Below are 23648 nucleotides of genomic sequence, written 5' to 3' on the forward strand. Positions count from 1 at the left end.
ATATGGTCGAGGACGGCGTCGAGTGTGCGGCCAGGGACGCCCCACCACTCGCGCCGTCCTTCAGAGTTGAGGCGGCCGCGGGGGATGGTGCCGTTGATGGAGGCGATCTGCTCCTCGCGGCGGCGCTCGAAGAACAGCGTCCACAGCATTTCGCTGTCGGGCGCGTACCTCGGCTCGTTCCGCTGCTCCTCCGTCAGCGAGGAGCGGACGCGGGCGATCTCTGCACGTCGTGCCACCCCTTCGCGTACCGGCAGCACCGGGACGCCGCCGGCGCTCAGTCTCCACGCCCCCGGCACGCGCATGTCGGGGGGCGCCGGGTACTCGGCCTCGTACAGAAGGCACGCCTCCGGCTCCTGAAGGTGTCGGCGGCCGAAGTCGTTCGCCGCTGCACCGTCGCCTGGGAATCTCTCGGCCATGCTTTTGCTCGTCGGCAGGAAGGGCAGTGGCGGGGAGCTCGCCGGCGGGGAGAAGGCTTTTGCGGGAGGGAGAGGGGAAGGCTGCGGCGCTCACCGGCGGGGAGGGGGCGCCTTTTATAGCCGAAGCGAGGCGACATGCGGGAGGATGCGTGGCGAGAGCGGGCGGGACGCGCGTCGGTGGCGCCTTCACTGCGCCGCCCGTGAGGCATCAATGGAGGCTGACCGGCGCGGCAGTGCGGCAGCCTTCGCATTGGTTCCCGCAGAAACCGAGGCGATGAGGGCGACGAAGCGGCCGTCTCGCTGACTCGGTGGGCCCGTGGCTATTTCGTGCCAAAACACTCGCCCCGGCGCCCCCGGGCGCCCCCCGGCGCGTCGGGTTCGGCCTGGGTCCGCCGGCACTGATTTCGACCCAAGCCGGCGAAAAATGGGCTCCTGGGGACGCGACTGGGTCGTTTTTTCGTCGCCGGCGCGAAAAAATCGTCTGAGGAAACCGTGTTGGAAGCGCGGATGAAGATGCTCTTAGTGACGGTGGCCTTGGGAGCCATTGGAACTGTACCATCATGCAAAGGGCAAAGCATCACTACAGCCGGATACAACAATGCATGGATTCATAGAACAAAGGATGGAAGCTCTACCTGGTAGAAGTGATCGTTTGACATCTCGTAAATTTGCTTGCCATTGAATGAACAAATTTGAAAACCATTTTCCATCTCATGATCCGAGGACAGAAAATTGCGGTTGCAAGAAAATTTGAACAAGCAAGTCCCGAAACCATGTTAGCTCCTCCATGGTAAATGAAAAAGATTTTAGTTCAAATAAATTAGAAAGAAATCAATCCATGGTAAATGAAACACACTATTACTATTTGTTATTTTCATGTTTCAACTAATAAGTCCATACAATTTTTTTTAACACAGTACAATCGCTGATGCTTACGTACACACACATACACTCATCCTATGAACAAACGCATGCATACCCTATCCCTATGAGCATCTTCAGAATACTGAACCGGCACAACATCTTTAGATTGACAAAGTCATCACAGGCGCTTCGTAGTTGACAGGAACATCTTCTTCCACTAAATGATCATCACCGGGAAGCCTGAAATAAATCAAGAAAGACGCAAGCACCGGTGCCAAAGTCTAGGACTTGAACCTTCGTGGGGTGGTTCATCACAAGGACACAAATCATCAGCTCAGTGCGCGATGAGTCGATACAATTTGAGGGTGCGTGTTTTACCAAGTGAAAGTAAAATAAAAATTACATCTATTTTAGATGAGCCTCTATGCTCCTAGATCTAAGGGTGTAATAATTCCTATGACCAGTTCAATGAATGTTCATTTTTTTATTTTCTTTTGAAATAGTGGCAAAAGATTTGCCTCGTCTATATCTATACCAATATAAAAAGACTCCAAGGGGCAGATCCAACAAATCTCAGTCATCAAACAATGTCAATCCAACAACTTATATTACTTCAATGACGAGCACTCAACATGTTTAGCATGCAACTGATAACATACTAAATACAAATTGTCCACGTGATTAACACATAATTGATATCCTACCTAATATTAATATGAAATTAATGTTGTTCCAAATATCAACATGAAATTAATTTCATGCCTGATATTAACGTGCATTGCACATACACATTTACTAGTCTATTAATTAGGACAACGCTAACGCCCACACGTGTGGTGGGAGCCAAACCCGCCCACATGTCCTATAACACACAGACTACGCCATGTCATCGCATGCATGTGGAAATCTTTTTGGATTTTTTGTTTTTAAAATGTTTTGTCTCTTAAATGAAAAATTCGATTAAAGATCCGTTTTCACCATTAAATCCCTCACGACGAGATCTTCAAAACTAGATCTCATATCAATATATTTCGACGAACTTTTTTTTTGTTAAAAGTTGTTGTGTTCTGTTGCACATGAATTGCCATGATGTTTATACTGAAGTTGTCATGATATGTTTCACCTATTTTCTTCTACATTTAAAAGTAAATTTTGACATATTATAAAACGAGGAATTAAGAAACTAGACTTGCCATGCACCATAAATTAAAATTGACATGATACATGCACTTAAATTGCCATGCTTCATAAAAAAATATTTTCATGGTCAAAGTACTAGAATTGCCATCATCGAAAAACTAAAATTGCCATGATCTACAAACTAAAATTGTCACATGGAAACTTTAGTTTAAGCACTATGGCAACTACAGTGCAAACGTCATGACAACTTTTGGGCAAAAAAAAATTGTCGAAACATATCAACATGGGGTCTAGTTTTGAAGATCTTGTCAAGACGGATTTAATGGTGAAAACAGATTTTTAATTCGCTTTTTTAATTAGGAGATAAAATATTTTTAAGCCGAAAACCCAAAAAATTTATGCTGATGTCATGTGTTCATACGTGGCAAAATGAGTGGTGATGGAGGCGTGTGGGCGATGTGCAAACGCCAACACGTGTGGGCGTTAGTTTTTTCGATTAATTAAGAAGAGAATTTTCCAGCTAATTAGCTGAAAACCGGGTAAACCAATCCGTTGAGCTGCACATACAAGATACCACACACACAACACAATGAAGAAGGCCTGGTCAAGGTAGCACATTGGCGTCATCATCATCACTTCTCCCCGAGCCAGCGTCATTGCCATCCTTTCCTCATGAGCAAGCGGCTCAAGACTTTACCACATACGACTCCGACCCACCCACGACATAGAGAGGCATGCAAAGTCACCTAAAGATTCATGTCAAGCACTCAACCACCTGCGATGAGGACATCGCAACTCCAATTCTGATGAAGAGCTAAGAACATGAACTATGAAATGTTGGTGCCACCAAAGATTACCAAATAGAAAACCTATTGGACGTCATCATCGCCATCAGGATCCACCGCCACAGCTTAGACTTGGCGGAAAAAACGATCTAAGGAAATCTCATGGACACGCCGAACAACACCCTACTAGCGTAACCACCGTCTGACCCCAACATCGCTCACCTTCATCGTCGTTGCCACATAAGCCCCGACGCCAACACCACCATCTTTCACCGGTCCCGCTTGCGAATGCCCAACTCCAAAGACGATGCCCCCAAGGGGGAAACGATGCCATTAGCACCGCCATCGTCCACTCACACAAATCTAGGGTTTTGAGTACCACCTTCATGATGCCAACAAGAAGGAAACATTGCTAGAAAGTGTCATTATTGCCGGCTCCGGTCACGACTGAAGACAACACTTCCGCATGGATCAACCTCCCAAACCACACACACCACGCATCCGCAAATCCACTAGCCGAGCTCGCGGCCAGATCCTCCTGGATCTAGACCTCCCTCACCATCTCCTCGATCGGCCTCTGCTCGAGCAACCTCCAGGAGCCTTCTCCCTGGTACTGCTTGTCAACTGCACGCCGACACAAAAATTGCGCCGACCAGCCACACCAAGCTCGTTGTTGATAACCTCTTCCTCATCAAGTCCGTGGAAGGAAGCTGAGCCGGAGTCAACGGGCATATGAATTGGATGGTGGTCACTCAAGCCGAGACGCTGAAGAAGCTCGAGGGCGTATTGACACTAAGAGAGGAAGATGCTTGAAGTGCTCCTAGTGACGACAATATTGAGAAAGTGCAGGAGAGTGCCTAGATCAATCATGGAGAACTCCTGACAAACAGTGGAGGTGACAAACTGGAGGAAGGAAGAGAACCGGGCAGTGAGAATTATGTCAACTGCGTAGAATGCAGAAGGTACATGGTGTGACTTGAGGATTTTTAGATAACAGAGAAGTGTTACAACATGATGGAACAAAGCCAATGGTTGTGATGAAAGTGTGAAAGCATTAAAACCACGCGTGAGGGCCCTGTTTCAAACCATAGAGTGATTTACGTAGGAGACACACAAAGGAAGGAAGAACAGGGTCCTCAAAACCGAGGGGATGCTAGCAGTAAATAGTCTCATCGAGATAAAGGTGTTTTTAACATCCAATTGATGCATGGCCATTGGCCAAGAAGAAGCCATGGCGAGAGAGAGAACGGCATGAAGAGAGGCGCTAGTCTAGAGCTAGAGTTTTGGATTCAAGGGCAACGGAATCGTGATAGTTACAAAGCGTTAGATTATTATGTCAAACTGATGACCAATCGCACAGGTGTGCGCTCAGTTGGGCTGGCCCATGTAGCAACACACTATGTTGAGCACTAGCGTTGTTCTTCTTCTATTTTCCCCCTTTTTTTACTTTTATTTCGATTTTCTAAAAGAATGAAGTTTATTTATTTTTAAAAAGTGAACATTTTCTAAATTTCATATTTATTTAATTAAATGAATATTTCCTTCTAGAAACACAGACGTTTTTTCTAAATTTACAAACATTTTTTAATGTCAGACTTTCTTGAATTTTTAAAATATAAAAGTAAATTATTGTAAAGGAAAAATCTAAAAGCTGACCAAAATCTTCCAGAAGATTCTCGAAACCAGATTCTAGATAACGAATGAGGTAAATGGGCCGGCCCAGCCCATGTTTCTTCACTGGCTCCTTGTGCGTTTTATCAACAACTTGTCGCAGCGAGTGTCTCATAAAAAAACTTGTCGCAACGTGCTATAAACAAGAAAGGTGAAGGGGAGTCCAACTTGGAGAGCGCACAGGAAATGATTATTAATATTAGTTGGTGAAATCGTTGGATCAATCCAAAAAACATATTCAGACAATGCAGAAAATTCTGAAATTATTTTTTTTTTCGAAAAAACTTCCAATCTATTCACCTTCAATCATGGCAGTACAACGAATACCAGAAATAAAAATTACATCCAGATTTATATACCACCTAGCGACGACTACAAGCATCGAAGCGAGCCGAAGGCGCGCCGCCGTCATCGCCCCTCCATCGCCGGAGCCGGGCACAACTTGTTGTAGTAGACAGTCGGGAAGTCGTCGTGCTAAGGCCCCATAGGACCAGCACCCCAGAACAGCAACCGCCGCCGATGAAAAATAACGTAGATCAGAAGAATCCAAACCGAAGACACAAACCCTATGGTTCGCTAAGTGCACGGGATCGACGGGACCAACATCACAGGACTCTCCTCGGGGTGTGCGTCCATTTGGCACTGCAATCCCAACGGTTGTAGCGTACATGCAACGGCCAAACCGTATGCAGACTATTCCTAAAACAAAACAGAAATGATAAATACTGAACATTCGGATTTTAAGCATGGCAATCCGAATATTTTTTATTACAACTTTAGTCGACGAGACGATGGCAAGTTAGGGACAAGCACGGCAATTTTCTTCCAAAACATAAACTGAAGCACGAAAGTTATCATGCTTGACAGCCAAATTTGACATCCTCACATCATTAAACTTGCCGTAAAAAATGCTCGGAGTTGTCATGTGCCCGTACCGAATGTTCGATACTTGTCAGATTCCAAATAAAAGGCACTGAGAAGAAAACAAATTCCAGCGACTAACTTCTTGCATGAAACGCATATACATAATATCATGTACTCCCTCCGTTCCAAAATATAAGTCTTTTTAGAGATTTCACTACAGACTATATACGGATGTATATAGACATACTTTAGAGTGTAGATTCACTCATTTTGCTCCGTATGTAGTCCGTAGTGAAATCTTTAAAAAGACTTATATTTAGAAACGGAATAGTGAGTATACTGCTTCTCGATCTCATCCGGAGCTCTTGTGAATTGACTATATACTAGTGAGCCTAACAAATCTGAAGGGAGGAAGAATTTACTTTTAGAACCGTCTCTGTCATTCTTCTATGCTACCTCCGTCTCAAAATATAAGACGTTTTTGTAGGCATCTTCTACACACAAGATCCACTGGACTGAAAACAACGGTGGAAAGACGAGGGCATGCATGAGCCACTGAGCCAAGGAGAGCGCAAAACGCTGGAGACGATTCTACTAGAACGTTCATCAATCCTCACGGCTAGAAAATCGAAAACACTTTGGGAAGGGCACAAGCTAGTACCAATCAAATCCGTATCCGTATAGCCTCTGCAGCGTACACGCCGTTGTATGTAGCTCCAGCTACCCCAACCCGCATGCCAACCTCCATGGATCGCAGCCACCTACAACTACAGTACTAGCTAAGCTAGCGACCAGAATCAACAGAATTGCCCAGCTTCCTCTCCTCTTCAGCTATCCTACACGGAGCCGTTGAGCGGCGACGGATTCGTGGTGCGTGTGCCTGCCCAGCTCAGCTGCCATGGCGAACAAACGAACAATGTTTCGCGTAACATCGCAATCTATTGCCTGTAAAGGAAGGAGATGATGAGAGGGGACGGTTAGATGTAGATCAGATCGGTCCTCGGGTTTGGCGAATTCAGCCAGCGGCCACGCCGGCTAATGATGAACTCTGCAGCTTTTTTTGTTGTGTGTGTCCGTGGGGTAAAGCCGCATGCGAGCCTGCCTGCGCTAATCATCGAGATCTTGAATGCTGATCCGCTAGTATAGCATAATTTAACCATGAATGGGCGATCGAACGAGCGCGTGATGGACGCACGATTGTCACTGTTCGCCATCATTTACGTTACGCGGATAAGACTGAAGCTCCATCGGCCGTCAGACTGAACTCCATGCACGCACTGACGCTTTTCTCTTTTTATCCCCTCCGATCCTTTTTGTTATTATTACTCCATCCATGCACCTCTACAAGTGCAAAATGCTCTGTGGTCCGATCGATTTTACGAACATTTTCACAGCCGGAAGAGATCGTCTGTACTACCACATCCACATTGATGCTTAATTAAGCTGCACACCAACATGGCAACATGACAGATGGTATACGTACAGACCCACCCACACACCCCGTGAGCGCGCGGGGAGGACCAGGCGGCGCGGCGCCACAGGTCTGTCACGACACGACACGGAGCATATCGAAGAAGCGGCCGATAAGACGGGAGCGGCAGAGACAGGGACACGGCGCATGCAAGCGGGGTGGGGGGGAGATGGCGGTGTCTCACCTCCCGGCAAGCCGGGGAGGGGGCACGGCAACGTGGCCGCGACCACCAGCGGCGAAAAGCTGCCGGCCGGGGCGCCGCGCGCGCCATGAGTGGCCGTGGCCGGCTGCTCCTCCCGCGCGCGTACGTACAAAAGCTCAGCTGGCTGTCACCTGCGGCTGCGAGCCATAGGGGAGGGGGTGACCACCCCACCCTACATGGACATGGTACATACATGTGCACGACGCGGATGCACGCCACAGGGCCATGCATCGGCGGCATCTGCGTGCGTGCATGGGCCGGGACGAGACGACACACGACCTTTCCTGTCGACCGCGCGCCGGTCCTCTCCTCCGGCCGGCCACTCATCTCCGCTCGTCTCTACTGGCGCTGGCGCCGAGCACGTGGGCCGTCCCCCATGTTATTCCCTTGCCCGTGCCCGTGGGGCTCCCGGCGTCGATGGCCTTTTGCATGGCGATGGCGTCAACGTCGTCGGGTCGAATGATGATAGATCTACAGGGCGTCCGTCGACCATGCATGACCGGTACGGTGTAACATGTGTAGTCGCATGTCGTACTACAATACAGCTAACATGAGTGGTGCTAGCCATGTACGTATATACAAGTCCCAATGCCAACACGTTACAGCAAGGAAAGATCTATGGAGTGCCATGTGCGTCGAGGGATGGATGTTCTGGACATGGAAAGATACCACACATCGCATGTCCCTTTCCTGGTGAATAGAACTGCCTTCTTTTTTATTTATTTCCATGAAAGAGAATAAAAATGAACACATGCATATGTTTGTACATGTTTTTGCCGGGACATCATTTTGAGATTAAGGAAGTCACCACAGACGCCTAGTCGACAGGAACGTCTCCTCTCTCTAAACAAACATCACCTGAAAGACTAAATAGATTCAGAAAAAATGTGAATGCCAAGTCTAAGACTTAAAACCCTGTGGGCTAGTTCAACCACAAAGAACCTAACCATCTGAGTTAGGCTCAGTTCGCATGTTCTAGACATGTTGGGGAAATGGAAAGGATGAATTCTGTTAGAAATTGTAGCCAAAGAAATGTTCACTAGTGATGTTATTGAAACGATCGATATGGTTGACTAGAGGGGGGGTGAATAGGCAACTAACAATTTTTAAGCTTTTCTTTACCAAATTAAACTTTGCAACAAAATAGGTTGTCTAGATGTGCAACTAAGTGAGCAACCTATATGATGCAATGACAACTAGCACACAAGCAAGCAAAGGATGTAAACAAGTAGACTTGCAAAAGTAAAGGCACGAGATAACCAAGAGTGGAGCCGGTGGAGACGAGGATGTGTTACCGGAGTTCCTTCCTTTTAAAGGGAAGTACGTCTCCGTTAGAGCGGTGTGGAGGCACAATGCTCCCCAAGAAGCCACTAGGGCCACCGTATTCTCCTCACGCCCTCACACAATGCGAGATGCCGTGATTCCACTATTGGTGCCCTTGAAGGCGGCGACCGAACCTTTACAAGCAAGGTTGGGGCAATCTCCACAACAACCGGAGGCTCCCAACAACAACAACAACACCACGAAGCTTCACCACAATGGAGTATGGCTTCGAGGTGACCTCAACCGTCTAGGGTGCTCAACACCCAAGAGTAACAAGATCCGCAAGGGATAAGTGGGGGGAATCAAATTTCTCTTGGTGGAAGTGTAGATCTGGGCCTTCTCAACCAATCCCGAGCAAATCAACAAGTTTGATTGGCTAGGGAGAGAGATCGGGCGAAAATGAAGCTTTGAGCAACAATGGAGCTTTGGGGGAAAGAGGTAGTCAACTAGGAAGAAGAAGACCCCCTTTTATAGTGGGAGAACACATCCAACCGTTACCCCACTGAGCAGCCCCGCACAGGGCGGTACTACCGCTAGGGAAGGGCGGTACTACCGCTGAGAGCAGTACTACCGCTCCCTTCCTAGCGGTACTACCGCGCTGAAGAGGGAGTCAGGCCACTGGCCCCAGAGCGGTACTACCGCAGGAGATGAGCGGTACTACCGCTCGGAGCGGTACTACCGCTTCTACTGCCACTACTAGTACTGCAAAACCCGACACGAGAAAACATCGTCTCGAATCGAGGCGGAAGTAGGCGCGGTACTACCGTGGTACTACAGCCGAAACCCACGAGCGGTACTACCGCTCTACGGAGCGGTACTACCGCTGAGAGCGGTACTACCGCTCGATGGAGCGGTACTACCGCTAGGAGGCTTCGGCGGTACTACCGTTGTAGATCGCGGTACTACCGCTGGCACGAGGCGAAGCAGGTACGGAAGAGAAGTGCAGCTCCAAAGATGCGACAAGAAGACGATGGGTGTGATAAGGATGTGTACGTGTTGATTCCACCCTAGTCTTGCCAAAACGGATCCCCTCTTAATAGTACGGTGAGTCCTACGAAACTAGTCCACCAGCAACGAAACGCAGGAGCTACACCGTCTTGAATAAAAACACCGAGGGGAGGAAATCGTCTCGTGCCAATGGATGATTCTCTGAAAGAACTTAACGCACACGATTAGACCGCAAAAGCATTGTCATCAATCACCAAAACCACTAGGGAATAAATATGCCCTTACAATCTCCCCCTTTTTGGTGGATTGATGACAATACGGGATTTGCATAAACATGATATAGTAAGTATACAAACCCGAGGGTCCTAACATGTAGATGGGCTCCCCCTAGATGTGTGCTATTTAGATAAGTGCTTTGGACTGCACAGCACACATACTTGGATCAAAGCTCCCCCTACATTTTAGAGACCAATAATCTAAGCATGGTGTATGAGAGCAGCATAGATGATATAACAAGAAAATCACGCAACTCATGAGCTAGATAGACATAGATAATGATACTGACGGGTAAGGTAGCATATGTCTCACACCATATGACTCGAACATAAGTCTCACTCGAACTTAGGTCTCACAGACAAACCAACCAAAGCAAATGTGAGGAAAACACGAACAAGACACGAATAAGAGACGAAGACACAACTCACAAATCCCTAAACTCTCTCCCCCTTTGGCATCAAGACACCAAAAAAGGAGAGGGAGTGTTGCTACCGCTCCAGGTGAGAGCAAATGAGGGACACACGCATCAGATCTCAGATGGGTCATCTGCGCGACCATCGTCAGCCGGGAAGTGCTCAGCATCAGAATCAGTCCAAGGGCAGTGCTGCTGGATCCACTCCTTCTCCTCGGTGAGCTGATCCTCGGAGCCACTAATCACAATAGCACCCATCTGACGCATGAGCTCCTTGTGGCGACCGCGGGCCTTCTTCTCAGCCATGTGAGCCATGTACTGACCGTGAGACTCCATGCAGAAGAGCTTCTTTACCTTGGACTTGAGCTTCTTGGCCCAAGATGGCTCTGTCCCTGAGGGCACGTAGTCATCATCCTCATCCTCAGCCTCAGCACCAAACTCCTCCTCAGTCTCCATGGCAGCAGCAGATGACGGAACTCCAGTCCTAGGGGCCTGAGTGCCCCAGTTATCCTTCTTCCTCAGACGCTTGACATCGTGAGAGACCAAATCGCCAATCTCCAGCACTGCCTTGGGATAGACACGATCCCAGGCCTTCTCAATGAGCAGCATAATGAACGGACCATAGATCGGGCACTTGCGCTCGGAGATAGCAGAAACCAACTCAGCCCACATAACATGAGAGACATCCAAAGACTCCCCGGTGGGATTTTCCTTCTCACGCTGGCAGAAAAGAAGCATATCCACGAGATAAGAATGAACCTGGTCCAGATTCCCAATGCGAGGGAAAAGAGTCTCCCTGAAGATGCGGTGCAGGATATCCAGATAGGCAGGCAGCTCATAGGTTTCCTTGTGTGTCTCAGGGTTGATCTTCAGAGTGCAGTATGGCCAGAGAGCCTGCTTGTGAGTGCAATGGGCGCGGGCGTGGGGGCGAAAGCCAACCGGAGACTCAAGACCTAGATCTTCCACCCCAAGCAACTCCATGAAAGCTTTCCACTTGACAGAAAGCAACTTGCCATTTGTCATCCAAGTCAGTGTCCTGTCCTCATCAGTCCCTAGATGAACCGTGGCATAGAATTGGGCCACAATATCAGCATCGTAGTCCTTGTTGAATTGCATGATCCTGAGAATGTTCAGTTGAGTGCACATCTAAAGAGCTTCACCAAAGTAGTCGGGGTCACTCTCCATATGCTCGGTGTCGATGGAGTGCACGTTGACATAGAGATTCTTCTTGGCTTTGAGAACATCAAAGAAGATGGCAAACTGGAATCTGTTCCAGAACGGACGGTTGACCAAAGTGGGATCTTGGTCGATCTCATACGGGTTGCGGCGGCGCCTTGCCCAGAACTCTTTGGGAGGCATTTCAGGCACGGTTTTGGTTGCCTTTGGCTTGACCCCAGCCTTCTTCTGGAGTTAAGGTGGAGGTGGAGGTGGAGCACTTGAGGATCCTCCGGCAGGCTCGGGGTGCGGTAACGCTTGGACATGGCACGTCCGGGATTGACACGACGAGCCTGATGCTCAGGGACCTCATCACCTGGAACCACACACAAGAACATGCAAACAACCAGAAAACACGAGCATAAGACACCAAACACGAGCAAAAAGATCACTGAAAGGTAGAAGTAGAGTGGAAGTTGGTAGAGAGCGGTAGTACCGCGACCAGATAGCGGTAGTACCGCCATGAGCGGTAGTACCGGACCACAGGGAGCGGTAGTACCGCTCCAAGCGGTAGTACCGCCCTGGAAGGGCGGTAGTACCGCTCGGGGCGGGGAAACAGCAGTTTCCTACTACCGTCGTCAGATCCGGCACTACCGTCCTACCAAATTCAAAAATACTCCAACCAAACATCAATCCAAACTGCCTAGAAGCATTCTCCACCCTACTCAAGCCTAGATTTGGTCAAAAATCTGAAGATGCAACTGCTACTGCCCCTAGATGCTAGATTGAAAACCTAGACAAAAGGAACAAGAGAGCGGGGGCAATACCGGCATCCATGGCAAGAGGACAAGGTGGGGATCGACTCCACCGAAGGGAATGGAGAGGGATGGCCCGGAGAGAGAGATCCGTCGGAGCCCTCCCGCGCCGCCGGTTGCTGGAGAGAGAGAGGAACAGGCAAGGGGGCGTGCGAATGGGTATGGGGGAGAAGAAACTCCCCCTGCCCCCGATATAACCCCCACCCGCGCCTCTCAGCGGTAGTACCGCGCTGGACGGCGGTAGTACCGCTTGGAGCGGTAGTACCGCTCGCCAGCGGCGGTAGTACCGCCAGCAACCGAAAACTGCTTCTAGGCTTAAAACAAACAAATGGGAAGAGCGGGAAGGCAAAGACAAGGAACAAACAGACCAACAAGATGACACACACGAAACAACGAACCGGAACTCACTCCTTCAAAGCAACAAAAAGAGCGAGCTCTGGCCTCTCTCAAGAGAGGGCGGTGGCCGGAGCCACCTATGTTTGAGTCAATTGGTATGGCACCGCGAAGAATTATCCTTGGGCCCATGACCAAAACTCGTCTTTAAAGCACAAGTACCATCAAAAATGGCTAATGTGAAAGAGTTGATTGTTTTAATGCATAATGGGGGGAGGGAGAGTTCATTGAGAGAACAACACTCCCCCTATGTCCATGCCTACACCTAAACTAGACAACAAGTTGGGTGTGGTGGGGGGTGCACGGGTTCAAGTCACATTGCTCAAATAAATGATATTTAGCTCATGCCTTAACTCGCGAAATCTTGCTTCATCCAAGGGCTTCGTGAAAATATCTGCAAGGTTATCATGAGTGTTGACATACTTGAGCTCGATCTCCCCTCGCCTGATGTGATCACGGATGAAGTGATACCGAATCTCAATGTGCTTCGTCTTGAAGTGTTGCACCGGGTTGAGAGAAATCTTGATGGCACTTTCATTGTCACACCAAAGAGGCACTTTGTCACAAATGACCCCGTACTCCTTTAAAGTTTGCCTCATCCATAGGAGTTGAGCACAATAACTACCGGCCGCCACATACTCCGCTCCGGTGAACGAGAGAGACACACAACTTTGCTTCTTGGAAGACCAACTTACCAAAGAGCAACCAAGAAACTGGCACCCTCCGGAAGTGGACTTCCTATCCACTTTGTCTCCCGCCCAATCAGAATCAGTGAAACCTTCAAGCTTGAAGTTTGCTCCTCTTGGGTACCATAAGCCAAAGTTTGGGGTATGAGCCAAATATCGAAAGATTCGCTTGACCGCCACAAAGTGATACGTGCACACATCCCCACACTCAACATGATATCCGGTCTAGATGCACAAAGGTAAAGCAAGGAGCCAATCATGGAGCGATATACCTTCTGATCCACGGCTTTACCATTGGGATCGATGTCAAGTTGGCATTTGGTAGGCATTGGTGTAGTGGCCGGCTTGACATCACTTAGCTTGAATCTTTTAAGCATGTCTTGAGTGTATTTGGCTTGGTTGATGAAGGTTCCTTCTCTTCTTTGTTTGATGTCGAAACCAAGGAAGAACTTCAACTCTCCCATCGAGGACATCTTAAACTTGGAGGTCATGAGAGCGGCAAATTCTTCATTGAAAGCTTTGTTAGGAGAACCAAAGATAATATCATCAACATATAGTTGGCATACAAACAACTCCCCGTTAACCTTCTTAGTAAAAAGAGTGGGGTCGATTTGTCCTACTTCAAATCCACGATCTTGTAGCAACTCGGTAAGGTGATCATACCACGCACGTGGGGCTTGTTTAAGGCCATAGAGTGCCTTATCAAGTTGATACACATGATCCGGAAAGTAGGGGTCCTCGAACCCGGGGGGTTGCTTGACATAGACCAACTCATTAATGGGACCATTAAGAAAAGCACTTTTCACATCCATTTGTTGCAACTTAAAGTTGTGATGGGAAGCATATGCAATCAACAAACGAATGGATTCAAGACGAGCAACGGGAGCAAAGGTTTCACCGTAGTCGATACCCTTGACTTGGGAGTAGCCTTGTGCTACCAATCTCGCCTTGTTGCGAATGATGTTCCCATGAGCATCTTGCTTGTTGTTGAAGATCCACTTGGTTCCAATGACGTTGTGGTTCCCCGATGGCCTTGGCACCAATCTCCACACTTTGTTGTACTCGAAGTTGTTGAGTTCTTCATGCATGGCATTGAGCCAATCCGAGTCTTCGAGCGCCTCATAGACCTTTTGGGGTTCAACACAAGAGACAAACGCGTGATGTTCACAACAGTTTGCTAATTGTCTACGAGTGCTTACCCCCTTTCTTAGACTTCCAACCACGTTTTCCATGAGATGGCCTTGAGTGGTGAGCTTGGAAGCTATCTTCGCGGCACAACGCTCTAATTCCTCCTCGGATGTGGAAGGAGGAGGGTTGACCTGATCATTTTGAGCGCCATCTTGAGCTTGTTCTTGATCTTGAGCTTGCTCTTGATCTTGAACTTGCTCGAGGGAGAGAACTTGACCTTGAGCATCATTCAGAGGTTCACTACCATCTTGAAGTTGATCTTGCCCTCGGTCTTGTTCACGAGGTTGAGGGCCTTCACTTTGTTCTTCGGAAGTGTGTGGGTCTTGATGAGGTGATGGCTCTTCTTGAGTAGAGCATTGTCCTTCTCCTTCGGCCACAAGGGGTTCCTCAATGGGTAGAATTTGACCAATACACCCATTCTTCTTATGGCTTGGGGAGGAATTTCATCACCTACATCACAAGTACCACTTTTCTCCACTTGGGAGCCGTTATTTTCGTCAAACTCCACGTTACACGTCTCCTCAATGAGTCCGGTGGACTTGTTGAGGACACGGTAAGCATGAGAGTCTGTAGCATAACCAACAAATATGCCCTCATGAGCTCTAGCCTCAAATTTAGACAAACGAACACCTTTCTTGAGAATGAAACACTTACAATCAAACACCCGGAAGTACTTGAGGTTGGGCTTGTTGCCGGTGAGTATCTCATAAGGAGTCTTGTTCAAGCCTTTGCGAAGATAGAGCCGATTGGATGCATGACAAGCGGTGTTGATGGCTTCGGCCCAAAAGTTGTACGGAGACTTGAACTCCGCCATCATGGTCCTTGCCGCATCCATCAACGTCCGGTTCTTCCTCTCCGCAACACCATTTTGTTGAGGGGTATATGGTGCAGAATATTGATGCTTGATCCCCTCATCACTAAGAAACTCATCCAAGGTGTAGTTCTTGAACTCGGTGCCGTTGTCACTTCTTATTGTCAAGATCTTTGCATCATGTTGACGTTGAGCTTCATTTGCAAAGTTGATGACGGTTTGTTGAGTCTCACTCTTCCTCTTGAAGAAGTATACCCCAGTGTATCTTGAATAATCATCCACAATCACCAAGCAATACTTTCTTCCTCCAAGACTATCAAAAGATGGAGGCCCAAAGAGATCCATGTGAAGGAGCTCCAAGGGTCTCTTCGAGTAGATGATGGTTGAAGGAGGGTGAGCCTTTTCATGAAGCTTTCCTTCGATACAAGCACTGCAAGCACGATCTTTGGCAAAGCTAACATTTGTTAGTCCACGAACATGGTCCCCCTTGAGAAGACTTTGCAAAGATCTCATATTGACGTGGGCTAAACGGTGATGCCAAAGCCATCCCACGTCAACTTTAGCCATTAGGCATGTCGCGGTCTTAGTGGGTCGCTCCGAAAAGTTAATCACATAAAGACCGTTCTCGACATGCCCAACAAAGGCTACTTTAAGAGTCTTGCTCCACAAGAGGGCCACGGTATCAATGTCAAAGAATGTAGCAAAGCCCATGAGTGCAAGTTGACGAACGGAAAGCAAATTGTATGCAAGGGACTCAACAAGCATGACTTTCTCGATCGTTAGATCATGAGAAATGACAACCTTGCCGAGACCCAATACCTTAGAATGTGATGCATCACCCCACTCGACATTGGTGGGCATAGATGGAATCTCTTGCACGTCCACCACCAAGTCCTTGCTTCCGGTCATATGATTTGTTGCTCCACTATCGAGCAACCATGATCCCCCACCGGAAGCAAACACCTACACGAGATCAATGCTTGGTTTTAGGTACCCATTTAGTAATGGGTCCTTTGATGTTAGTAACAAGGGTCTTGGGAACCCAAATAGACCATTCAATGTACTCATAAGAAGAACCAACAAATCGAGCATAAACATGTCCATCACTAGCACGGCACAACACATATGACGGGTTAAAGTCGCCGGCTTTGTTTGAGGAAATGCTTTTGCCCTTTTGGACATCAACTCCCTTCACTTTCTCCTTCTTCTTCTCAGGAGCACCCTCTCCCTCTTTCACAAACGTTTGTTTGAGAGGAGGAGGACGATTTGTCTTGTTGTTCTTCTTCTTCTTGCTCTTGGACTTGGGTGCAAACCCAATTCCTTCCTTGGCCACAACTTCCTTTTGATTGCTCAAAAGGTCGTTGAGGTTTTTCTCACCTTGAATGCAAGACACAAGGCCTTTCTCAAGTTGATCCTTCAGCTTGGCATTTTCCTCCACAAGATGCACATGCTCACAACATGGGTTAGTAGCACATGCATTATCAATTAATACCATATGAGGAAAGGTGGCCTTTTCCTTGATTAGCTTAACTTGGAGTTGAGCATGAGACTCTTTGAGGCTAGCATGAGTACCCTTCAAGACCTTGTGGGCCTTGTCAAGTATCTCAAACTCCTCTTTGAGTCTAGCATGATCAACCCCAAGTTTAGCCTTCTCGGAAGTTAGCACACGAGACATGACAAGAGCATGATCAAGATCTTTCTTTAACTTAGCATGGTCATCATTGTGTGACTCCTCAAGAGTCAAACGATGCACACGCTCTTCTTCAAGAGCATTAGAGAGATCCGATATCTCATCGGCATAATCACGACTATGACCTTCCATCTTAGAGATGGTTTCTTCGTGAGCCTCGATCATGTCATTGGCCTCACCAAGTTGTTCCAAGAGAGCAACAAAGTGCTTCTTGGACTTGCCCTTGAGCTTACTCATAAAAGACTCAAACTCATTTACTTCTTCATTAGACCCACATGTTCATCAATGCAATCCTCCACGGAGGGATTAGGAATGATGGTGGTTTTAATGTTGGGGTTACCTTGTTTGAAGCTTTAGCCATGAGGCATTTGGCGGTGATGTTTTCGTTGGGTGAATCAAAGAGAGACACCCGGGGAGTAGTGGCAATGGCAACGAATGCCATGGCCATTGCTTCTTCATTTTCATCATCATCGTCATCCTCTTGGTATTCTTCTTGAACCACCAACCCACGAGTGGGAGTCTTTTGGCGAAGTTGTTCTTGTTGGGGAAGGACTTGGCTTTGTCTTTCGGATGAACTTGCCACCATTGTCTTCCCGCTTCTCGTAAGGACAATCCGCAACGAAATGGCTCACATTGCCACAATTGAAGCAAGTTCTAACTCGTTCTTGCCCTTGACGCCACTGGAGTTGTTCTTGTTGAAGTTGGGTCTTGAACTCTTCTTGTTCCAAAATTGTCTTGAAGCAAGGGCCATGTGCTCATGATAATCAAATTTGGTGTCTTCGGGGTTGCTTTCCTCATCTTCCACTTCTTCCTCTTCTTCCACAATAACCTTGGCCTTCAGAGCAAGGTTGGGCTTCTTAGCCCTTTGGGAACGAAGCACCGCATTGTCGGCGGTCTTATCCAAGATGTTCATTGCAATAAACTCATCCAACACTTCACTAGAGGTCATGGAGTGGAAGTCCGGTCTTTGGCGGATGACTGAGGACATGGCCTTGTTGTAGGCATCATGGCCTTGAGGAACTTGCGCTTGATCCAGTTGTCATCCGTGTCCTTACTCCCATGATCTCGGAGTGCGACCGCAAGTTTGGTCACTCTTCGAAAGAGCTCACGAGGTTCTTCATCCTCTTTCATTGCAAACTCACCGGCTTCATCTTGCACCACTTCATAGTTGGAGCGTTGAATGCTAGCACTTCCTCTGTACATACGCTCGACACACCTCCATGCGTCTTTAGCCATGACATGAGGTCGAAGATGAGGAAGATCTTCGGGAAGGATAGCATCTTGGATGATGAAGAGAGCACTCTCATTGAATTGATTGTCCACTTCTTCTCGAGGGGTGAAGTTGCTTGGGTCATGAGGATAGAAACCTTCTTCAATGATTCTCCAAAGGTTAGTGTTCACATGTTTTAAATGTCGCTTGAAGCGATAAACCCAAGAATCAAAATCTTCATTTTTTTACATATTTACGAGGAGGACCGGCATGATTTAAATGAGTGGAGGGAATCGGTCCTTTATAGATAGGAGGTTCCACATGGGCAAAGATGCCGGTGCCATTTCTACCACTAGTAGAAGGACTCTTTTCATTGTTAGCTTCCCCCTTATCGGAGTTAGCATCCGTCACCTTGTTAGTGGGATCACCCACTTTCATAGGCGAGGTAGATAGTTTAAGTCCCTCTAGAAATTCAGTAAACATGCTTTTAACCTCGGCCGTCATGGAGGTTTTCAATGTGTCTAAAGCCACATTGAATTCCTCACGTGAGACCGAGGTTCCCCTTCGGCCGAACATGAGATGGGATTCACACCGGAGTGTTCCTCCGCACCATCGTTGGTGTCAACCATACTCTTCGGACGGCAAAGTCCTTAATAAAGAGACGAGGCTCTGATACCAATTGAAAGGATCGATATGGTTGACTAGAGGGGGTGAATAGGCAACTAACAATTTTTAAGCTTTTCTTTACCAAATTAAACTTTGCAACAAAATAGGTTGTCTAGATGTGCAACTAAGTGAGCAACCTATATGATGCAATGACAACTAGCACACAAGCAAGCAAAGGATGTAAACAAGTAGATTTGCAAAAGTAAAGGCACGAGATAACCAAGAGTGGAGCCGGTGGAGACGAGGATGTGTTACCGGAGTTCCTTCCTTTTAAAGGGAAGTACGTCTCCGTTGGAGCGGTGTGGAGGCACAATGCTCCCCAAGAAGCCACTAGGGCCACCGTATTCTCCTCACGCCCTCACACAATGCGAGATGCCGTGATTCCACTATTGGTGCCCTTGAAGGCGGCGACCGAACCTTTACAAGCAAGGTTGGGGCAATCTCCACAACAATCGGAGGCTCCCAACAACAACAACAACACCACGAAGCTTCACCACAATGGAGTATGGCTTCGAGGTGACCTCAACCGTCTAGGGTGCTCAACACCCAAGAGTAACAAGATCCGCAAGGGATAAGTGGGGGGAATCAAATTTCTCTTGGTGGAAGTGTAGATCTGGGCCTTCTCAACCAATCCCGAGCAAATCAACAAGTTTGATTGGCTAGGGAGAAAGATCGGGCGAAAATGGAGCTTTGAGCAACAATGGAGCTTTGGGGGAAAGAGGTAGGTCAACTAGGAAGAAGAAGACCCCTTTTATAGTGGGGGAACACATCCAACCGTTACCCCACTGAGCAGCCCCGCACAGGGCGGTACTACCGCTAGGGAAGGGCGGTACTACCGCTGAGAGCGGTACTACCGCTCCCTTCCTAGCGGTACTACCGCGCTGAAGAGGGAGTCAGGCCACTGGCCCCAGAGCGGTACTACCGCGGGAGATGAGCGGTACTACCGCTCGGAGCGGTACTACCGCTTCTACTGCCGCTACTAGTACCGCAAAACCCGACACGAGAAAACATCGTCTCGAATCGAGGCGGAAGTAGGCGCGGTACTACCGTGATATTACAGCCGAAACCCGCGAGCGGTACTACCGCTCTACGGAGCGGTACTACCGCTGAGAGCGGTACTACCGCTCGATGGAGCGGTACTACCACTAGGAGGCTTCGGCGGTACTACCGCTGTAGATCGCGGTACTACCGCTGGCACAAGGCGAATCAGGTACGGAAGAGAAGTGCAGCTCCAAAGATGCGACAAGAAGACGACGGGTGTGATAAGGATGTGTACGTGTTGATTCCACCCTAGTCTTGCCAAAGCGGATCCCCTCTTAATAGTACGGTGAGTCCTACGAAACTAGTCCACCAGCAACGAAACGCAGGAGCTACACCATCTTGAATAAAAACACCGAGGGGAGGAAATCGTCTCGTGCCAATGGATGATTCTCTGAAAGAACTTAACACACACGATTAGACCGCAAAAGCATTGTCATCAATCACCAAAACCACTAGGGAATAAATATGCCCTTACAGTTATTATTCACAACATGATTTCTCCTTTTCATTTCTTGGAGTAAGCCAAATATAGTTTAATCTTTTTACGTGATAGACAAAAAAAATTGTAAGAACAACTCTAGCAGAGTCATCATATATGCTCGGTCACCAACGAGCGTCGGCGATTGTTGTTGACGATTGTTATTATATTGCTTGTGATTTTCCTCTCGCTAGTATGGAGCATTGTAAGCCAATAAGATTATGCACGAGCTTGCTAGGTTGGTTAGATTTTCTTTGATAAATGAATGATTTTAGGATGTAACTGTTTTTTCAATTAATAATGATTTATGTTTTTTTAAGAGGACAGAAATTCTGCTCCAATTTTGAAGCGGTGAATTAAGTCGGGCACTGTAACAACTTAGTACTAACTTCTTTCAAATTAAATTGTGCTAATAGGGTCATGCAGTAAAATTATCAATCACCAATTCATCCAAAGAGTAAAAATAGTTTAGCTGGACGTCACTCGCCTGAATTTGATTTGGGTTAGTCAATTAGTTTGGGAAGGAAGCAGCACCCACGAAGCACCGAGGTCGTCAACAACGGTGGCGCCGAGGCGAGCAAAATGAGGCCCAAGTACGCCGGCAAGGCCTCGGCCAGGAACGAGCCGCAGTCGGCAACGGCAGACGAGGCGAGTCCGAAGGTTGACGGTTCGGGTTGGGGTGCAGGTTTGCCGGGGAATTTGGACGGTTCGCCGGTATAGAGCGATGCTCGGGGGGGGGGGGGGGGGGGGCAAGCCCGACGATGGATGGGGGTCAAGGGGAGGGCAGGGCGGCACGACGATCGCGGGAGCGCCGCCGTCCGCGGGCAACGGAAGCGAACGGTTCGGCCGACGGCCGTGGGCGGTTTGAGGAAGATCGAGAACAGTGTTAGGCGGAAGATAGAAGAAGACCATCTGACCATTCCTTGTAGTCCGGAAAGTGCAAAAAAAAAAAATTAAAACTAACCTAATTTGTTTTCAGTGGACTAACGTGTAACCCTATACCAGCCTTTTGTCCACCTCTAGTTGTGGGTGAGCTTGTGTTGGGTGGTTGGGTGTCTTCCCACCTGGCTACGTTTGCAACTTACCAACGGATGCAACTATACAAAACGTCCTGAGATGATGGCCATGGGCAAACCGAAGACAGGCCGCCGCCTCCATCCTAGTGACAGCTCAACTGAGATCGCTAAACCATCATCAGCGCCAGTGTGTACCTACGAAGACGCACGTATATAGTACCTCTGGACCCTTAAGAAATAATTCAAATTTCATTTTATATTTAGAACTCCACAGAAGCCCCACTTGTTTACCGTCCGATCGATAAGACGCGTTCAGCACCAGCTAATCACGCGACCCTCGATGCAATTTCAAAGATCGTGTGCTAGCTAAGCAAGTTAAGAGCTGGATCTGATCAGTCTTCAGGTGGTTTGATCGACCGGCCATGCCGACATGTATACTTAAATTAACCAATATATACTGGTACTACTAATCAACAGAAATACGTGTTGCACTTGTACAGCGGTGGGGTAATTAGTCAACACTCAACAGGATTCTACTACTAGCTGGCTAGCTGGTTAATTCGCGCCTCGATGCATGACGCGCGCGCAACAGAAAAATGCTTTCCCAAGGATGCTCGAGCGCCGGCCCAAGGATTAGTTACTGCTCCGGCGAGCGACGACTCAGAACTGCTCGAACAGCTGGTGCACGTCCGGCGACGCCTTGCCGCGCTGCTGGTGCAGCGCTGCCGGCGGCGGCACGACGGGCGGGGACGACGACCGAAGCAGCGCGAAGTTGAGGCCCTTGAAGAACGGGTGCGCCTTCACGTCCGCGGCGCCGCGCCGCGACCCCAGCCGCGCCCGCGGGTCCTTGTCCAGGAGCCGCGCGATCAGGTCCCGCGCCGCCGCCGCCTCCGCGTGCGGCGTCCCGGCGCCGAGCGGCGGGCACTCCAGCGGGGCGCGCACGATGTTGCGGAGCGTGGCCTCGTTGGTGGCGCCCACGAACGGGGTCCGCCCGTACAGCAGCTCGTACAGGAACACGCCGTAAGCCCACCAGTCCACCGACGCGCCGTGCCCGCCGCCGCTCGCCACCTCCGGCGCCACGTACTCGTGCGTCCCCACGAACGAGCTCGACCGCGCGTCCACCGGCTCCGCCACGAACCGCGGCCGCGGCCGCGGCGCCGCGCGCCGCCTCCACTTCATCAGCCGGAGGAGGTGCACCTCGGGGAAGCAGGCCGGGATCGGCCTTGCGCCGCCGTCGTCTTCGCCTGTCAAGTTGCATGCCTCCTCGAGCGCCGGCGACGCCGTGGACTCGAGCGACAGGTCGAAGTCGGTGAGCATGATGTGGCCGTCGCCGCGGATGAGCACGTTCTCCGGCTTGAGGTCGCGGTACACGATGCCCATCATGTGCAGGTACTCCAGCGCGAGGAGCACCTCGGCGGCGTAGAACCGGGCGGATGCGAGCGGGAAGCGGCGGCCGGGCATGCGGTGGCGGAGGGAGTGGAGGTCCCCGCCGGGGCAGAACTCCATGACGATGCAGGAGTAGTCCGTTCCGGCGTCGAAGTCGGCGAACATGGTGGGCAGGAACGGGTGGTCGAGCCGCCGCAGGACCCGCTTCTCGGCGGCAGCGCGGCCGAGCTTGCCCTTCTTGGCGAGCGCGCGGCGGTCCACCACCTTCATGGCGTAGGCGCACGACTGGTCGCCCTCGGCCTCGAGGCGGCAGAGGTAGACGGTGCCGATGTCGCCCGCGCCGACGCGGCGGACGAGGGTGAAGTCCCGCGGGCCGACCGGCGCCAGGGCGGCACGGATGGGCGCCCACGCGACGTCGCCCGCGCGGTGCGGGCGCGGCGGGGACGAGGTGGGCGTGGCGGCGGCCGAGTCGACGGAGAAGGCGGACGAGCGGCCAGCCGTGCTGCTGCTGCTCGCGGAGCTGACGCTGGAGCTGGAGTTGGGCGCCGCCGCGGCGTCGGCCATGTCGGGGAGGTGCGGCGCGGGCTGCAGCATGGCGGCGTTGGGAGGTTTGGGTGGTGTCGACGAAGACGCTGCGGTGATGGTAGCGGCCATTATATAGCGCGCGCGCGCGGCTGCTCGCGTTGGCTGGCTGGCTGGCTGGATAGATGAGATCTCTGAGGTTTTGGTTTTTCTAATGGA

At 49.6% G+C, this 23648-nt stretch overlaps 1 protein-coding gene across 1 annotated transcript; it reads right to left on the reverse strand.

The window, feature by feature from the left end:
- Nucleotides 1-21954: 21954 nt before the first annotated feature.
- Nucleotides 21955-23648, reverse strand: LOC123116921 (protein kinase PINOID-like). Its single transcript, XM_044537790.1, has one exon. The coding sequence runs from the start codon at nucleotides 23559-23561 to the stop codon at nucleotides 22182-22184; it is 1380 nt and encodes a 459-aa protein (XP_044393725.1). The 5' UTR covers nucleotides 23562-23648; the 3' UTR covers nucleotides 21955-22181.

This window comes from Triticum aestivum, chromosome 5B, assembly GCF_018294505.1.
Source record: "Triticum aestivum cultivar Chinese Spring chromosome 5B, IWGSC CS RefSeq v2.1, whole genome shotgun sequence".
Classification (NCBI taxonomy): domain Eukaryota; kingdom Viridiplantae; phylum Streptophyta; class Magnoliopsida; order Poales; family Poaceae; genus Triticum; species Triticum aestivum.